Source organism: Capra hircus, chromosome 12 (genome assembly GCF_001704415.2).
Source record: "Capra hircus breed San Clemente chromosome 12, ASM170441v1, whole genome shotgun sequence".
Classification (NCBI taxonomy): Eukaryota; Metazoa; Chordata; class Mammalia; order Artiodactyla; family Bovidae; genus Capra; species Capra hircus.
In genome coordinates, this window is record NC_030819.1 from 75,608,936 (window position 1) to 75,614,388 (window position 5,453).

The window sequence follows — 5,453 nt, forward strand, 5'->3', positions numbered from 1 at the left end:
TGCTTAATTAGTGAAAGAACAGTCCAAACTCAGTTTTCCTCCACTTTTTAGTAGATGCTCCGTAAACATTTGTTGAGTAAATCAATGAGGGCAGGAATTTTATAGCATGCCTGACATATACGGAGAGGCATTTGTTTTACAAAAGCAACCAATATACTTGACTGAGATGCCAATACTTGAAATCCCACAGGTTTAAAGTTGCTGTGAACACTAATAATGCCCAAATAATTAGCACTTGAAAAAAAGTTTAATTCTGCTACTCAGATTATTTGTGAAAGCCTGACTGTAGGCAACTGTAGGAAAAGCAATTAGCAGATTCTTCAAACACATGACAAATCCTTTATTACTGTGCTTATAAGTGACACGGTTTACAGAAAACCAAATGTAATTAAATAACAATTGAAATCTATCACAGACTCAAGATATACAAGTTATACTTGGCCAGGCAAAACTTCTCAAAACACTAGGTTGTTTCAGGTGAGAGATAAATTTCCATTAAGTAATCCCAACATATTTTTTTTTGTCTAACAGACAGTTCCTTTGGCAATAACTTCCACTTTAGCTTTTATTATATAAAAATATAACAAAATTTCATTATATACAAACATTACATTACACCATGTACAGGTTAAAAACACTAAGAAAATGGCAAGCCGCAAGGGAAATGAAAGTCAATAGCATGATAAGAAAAAATTAAATACTGCACACATTTCATAAAAATTACATTAACTACATTTTTGTTTGCAAATACCAAACAGTACCAATGTGATTGGAAATAGCTTCCAACAACTTCATTTTAAGGCACATCTTGCATATTTGTATATACAACACTGAAACCGGCCAATAACTTAGGGACGTCTCTGGAGTGACCTGTGTATGAGTGACAACATGCAGCATGGGTTTACACACTTTCATTGGCTTCCTTCTTTGGGGACAGGTACCTGCCAGGGGGGGACTGATACAAGGGCACCCCGATCTCCTGCAAGTCTGGGAGCCTCCCTGGCCGAGGCGGGGAGAGCAGAGTGGCGGTCCTGTCATAATCTCTGTGCAGCACCTTCTCGTAGACGCTCTGCAGCCCCACGGTCTTGGGCAGCTGGGCCTGGTAGTAGCTGTCCCTGCGCAGAGGATCCCGGGGCAGGGACGTGCTCTTGCAGAAGGTCGACATCTGGGCTGGGGGGTGAGTCGAGGCGTGTGTGCTGGGCCCTCCAGCGCAGGAGGGGCTCCAGCAGCGGTCAGAGTGGCCCAGGAGCTTACACTCCGCGGTGCACGCCCACAAGCCTAACAGAAAAGAGAAACGCAAGGGAGAAACACAAGCACGCTGGTTACTGAGGTTACACGAACGGTCAGGGGCAGGGCGGCTGAGAAGGGAAGCGTGTAAGAAGATGAACGTCCTGGTTCTAGATCTGAAATGAGCCGTTTCCTGTAAGGCCACCTTAATACGAAGCTACCTACGCTTTAGGGAAGCAATAAATAAATAAATAAATAAAAGAATTCCCCTTCTCAGCTAATAACTTGACAGGATGAGGGGTTTATTTAGGCGGTGGCGCTGTCTCAACGTAGCATTTTGGCATTCACCGTTTGAGGCAGCCTGGAAACCGGAACTCAAGGACAGAAAAATGCGGGGACGGGGGAGCGGGGGTCTGGGAACCGAGATGCAGAAGAGAGGCCCCGCGGGAAAGCAAGGGTGGGGCGTGGGGGAGGGCGCGCTGAACCGGCGCGAAGGAGGAGCCCTCACCGCTCTGCATGTGGTTGATGAGGTCCTTCTTCAGAGCGTCCCCGCTGATGTCGGAATCGCTGTCGTTGAAGTCACTGTCCCCTTTGCCGCTGTCTTTGCCGCTGAACTTCTCTGCTTCCCGGCCGGAGATGGTGTTGAAGGAATGTCCCTTCCAGACAGCCACAGGGGGCGCCGGCTCCTTGCCGAAGCCGGGGGAGGCGCCGTAGGGCTGCAGCCAGGAATGGGGGCAGCGAGCAGGGGTGAGGGTTGGACACAAAACAAAACAAAACAAAACAAAAAAACACAAGTGCGACAGGTTAGGCGTCTCCCGCGCACGCACCCCCAGGCCCCTCCAGTCCCTTCCCCCAGCCTGTCCGCTGGGCACCGAGCGCGGCGCCCGGCCGAAGGAAGGCCTCACCTCGGCGTGCGCGCCGCGGAGCCGCTGCTGCCCCTCGAAGTGACAGGCGCTTTCCCCGGTGGCACCGCCGCCCTCCGAGCCCGGCACTTCGGCCGCGGCGGCGACCGCGGGCGGGGGCGCGTCGGCCGCGGGGCTGCCAAAGGGCGCTTTGCCGCTGCCAGGGAAGGTGAGCACGTCGAACATGTTGGGCCTGGGCCCGGCTCCCCGGGCGGCCTCCTCCGGGGAGCCGGGAGCCGAGGCTCCGCCGCCCGCCGCCCCGGGCCGCTCTTCCCGGCGGGGCCCCCCTTTGCGCACCTCCTTCTTGCGGCGGTTGCAGGTGGTGGCGATGGCGATGATGGCGGCCAGCAGCAGCGTGCAGCTCCCGGCCAGCACGATGATGATGATCAGCGGCGTGTCCCACTGCAGCGCCGGCCCCGACGTCGCGAGCCGCGAGCCGGGCGGGCGAGAGCGCTCCGGGTTCCCCGCGCCTGCCGGCGACGCCAGCCCGCGTCCGCCGCCCGCCGTCACCACGAAGCTGACGGTGGCGGTGGTGGAGAGAGGGGGGCGGCCGCCGTCGGATATGACCAGCAGCGCCCGGAAGACTTGGCCGGGCGGCTCCTGCGAGAGGTCGCTGGTGAGCACGATCTCCCCGGTGCGGCGGTCGATGGAGAAGGCTTCTCGCGGCTCCTGCTGCAGCAGGTCGAAGGCCAGCTCCCCGTTGGCACCCTCGTCTGCGTCCCGGGCCTGCACGCGCGCCACCGTCGTGTCCTTCGCTGTGCGCCCGGGGACCACCACTTCCAGCGAGCCGTTGGCTGGCGCCGGGTGCACCAGGATCGGGGCGTGGTCGTTCTGGTCCAGCACCCGCACTTGCACCAGGGCACTGCTGGAGAGCTGAGGGGAGCCCCCGTCGCTCGCCTGGATGCGCACGTCGAGTTGGCGAAGCGTCTCGTAGTCGAAGCTGCGCAGCGCGTAGATGGCCCCTGTCGCTGGGTCCACGGAGACGTAAGTGGACACGGCGCCCCCAGCCCGGCCCACCTCGGCCTCCAGCAGCCGGTAGGTGACCTGGCTGTTGCGGCCCAGGTCCGGATCCCTGGCGGCCACCGTGGCCAAGTAGGCCCCGGGCGGGTTGTTCTCGCGCACTGACACCTCGTAGACCGGCCGCGTGAAGAGCGGCGCGTTGTCGTTCTCGTCGCCCACGCGCACCGTGTAGGGCCGCACTGTGCGCAGCGGGGGCGCGCCGCGGTCCTCGGCCACCAGCGTCAGGTTGTACTCGGAGATGCGCTCGCGGTCCAGGGACGCGGCGGTCACCACCAGGTAGCTGCCCGCGTAGGCCGGCTGCAGCCGGAAGTGCTCGTGCCCGTAGAGGGCGCAGCGCACCTGCCCGTTGGCGCCCGAGTCCCTGTCCGAGGTGCTGACCAGCGCCACCAGGCTCTCGCGCGCCGCCCCCTCCGGCACCAGCGAGATGGCGCCCGCCTCTGGCGTCCCAGGCCCGGTCGAAGAGGTGGCCTCCGCCCCACCAAGAGCGGCGGCGGCGGCGGGGAAGGGCGAGGCAGCAGGCGCGCCCGGGGCGGCCAGTGGGGTGATGGAGATGTCCGGAGCGTTGTCATTGACGTCGCGGAGCCGCACGATGACCTTGCAGGTGGCGGCGCGGGGCCCGGGGCCGCGGTCCTGCGCCCGCACGTCCAGTTCGTAAGTGTCCTGGCGCTCGTAGTCCACGGGCCCCGCCAGGGTGAGGCGGCCGGAGCGCGGGTCCAGGCGGAAGAGGCGGCGCGCCTCGGGCGGGGTGCGGGCCCCGAAGGCGAACACCACGTCGCCGTTGGGGCCCTCGTCGGGGTCCGCCGCGTCCAGGTCTAGCAGGAGCGAGCCCACAGGCGCGTCCTCAGCCAGCTCCACCTCGGCCACGGCGCCCTGCGGGAAGGCCGGGCTGTGGTCGTTGGCGTCCAGCACTCGCACGCTGAGGGCGGCCGTGGCGGAGCGCGGCGGTCGGCCGCCGTCCTGGGCCACCAGCCCCAGGCTGTAGGTGGCCTGGCTCTCGCGGTCCAGCTCCTGCAGCAGCACCAAGTCGGCGCACTGGGCACCGTCCGCGCGCGTCTGCAGCTCCACGCGGAAGGGGCTGTGGGGCTCGGCTAGGCGCACGCTTTGCAGCCCGTTGGCGCCCACGTCCTCGTCCACGGGCACCTCCAGGGGGATGCGCGTGCCCACCGCCGCGCCCTCGGACACCTCCACGGGAATCTGGGCCCGGGGGAAGCGCGGCGCATGGTCGTTGATGTCCCTCACCGACACCTCCACGTGCACCAGCCGGAACTGCTCCTGGGAGAAGCTGACCACGTCGAAGGCCAGCACGCACTGAGGGGCCTGGCCGCACAGCCGCTCTCGGTCCAGGCCCGCGTCCCCGACGGTCAGCTGCCCGTCGCCCTCGCGCACTCGGATCAGCGAGCTGTTGAACTGCTTCATCAGGCGGAAGCTTGTGTCTCCGGACACTTTCATATGCAGGTCTTCGGCCAGGGTCCCGATGACCGTGCCGGGGGCATCCTCCTCGAAGGTGCTGTATCTCACAGTCTTGCTCTGGGCCACCGAGAGCACCCAGCAGAGGCTGAAGAGCTGCAAGGGGAAAAGGCAGGGGCTGCCCCCGCGCCTGGCTGGACTCATGCCGCCAGCCCCAAGCGCTATTCCAAAATGCTGAGCGAGCGATTTCCTCTGTGGTTTGCAGGTCCGGGCGTGAGTCCCAGGCTCCCAAGTGCACGCTTGTTTTGCGAGCCGTGTGCAGGAGAAGTCTGCAGGCTGCAGCTCCGAAGCTCCGGCGGGCTCGGAGGACGCGTGGATCCCGCCCACACTCGGCACCTTCCCCTTCGCTCTTCGGCTGGAGCTGCGCGGCTGTGAGCCGCCTCCGCTTTTATAGCCGCCGAAATGCAAATCACCCGAGCTGGGCAGCCAATGGCGGCCAGGCTCTAGCGCTGCCGCTACGCCAGCCCCTGACGATCGCTTTACGGTGGAGGGGCTTAGAGGGGAAAACAAGAAAGGGAAAATAGAGAATCTTTCCTTTGTTTCTTTAACTCCTTTGGCTTTTTTCATCTCCTGTCAGCGCTCTGCGTGCAGAGGAGTTGGCACAGGTCGCCGGCGTTACAGGAGCGGATGGTTCTGTTAGTTGTGCCCCTCCTGTATCGGCCGCTTGAACCGAGAGCAATCGCACTGGGATTTCGCCCTCGTGGCTTGAGACCCCACACCCACTCTGTATTTTTTTTTGTTTTGTTTTGTGTTTCGTTTTTTGTTTTTCGCCCCAGAGGCTTTGAAATCGCTCGCGCCCCCCCCCCCCCCCCCCCGCTTCAGACTTGCTCTGCCGGC

At 61.7% G+C, this 5,453-nt stretch overlaps 1 protein-coding gene across 1 annotated transcript; it reads right to left on the reverse strand.

Annotated features, from left to right (window-relative positions):
* LOC102172074 (protocadherin-8) lies at positions 317 to 4,964 on the reverse strand. Its single transcript, XM_018056816.1, has 3 exons — positions 2,133 to 4,964; positions 1,736 to 1,943; positions 317 to 1,278 (listed from the first exon to the last, which is right to left on the reverse strand). The coding sequence occupies exons 1-3, from the start codon at positions 4,758 to 4,760 to the stop codon at positions 902 to 904; spliced, it is 3,213 nt and encodes a 1,070-aa protein (XP_017912305.1). The 5' UTR covers positions 4,761 to 4,964; the 3' UTR covers positions 317 to 901.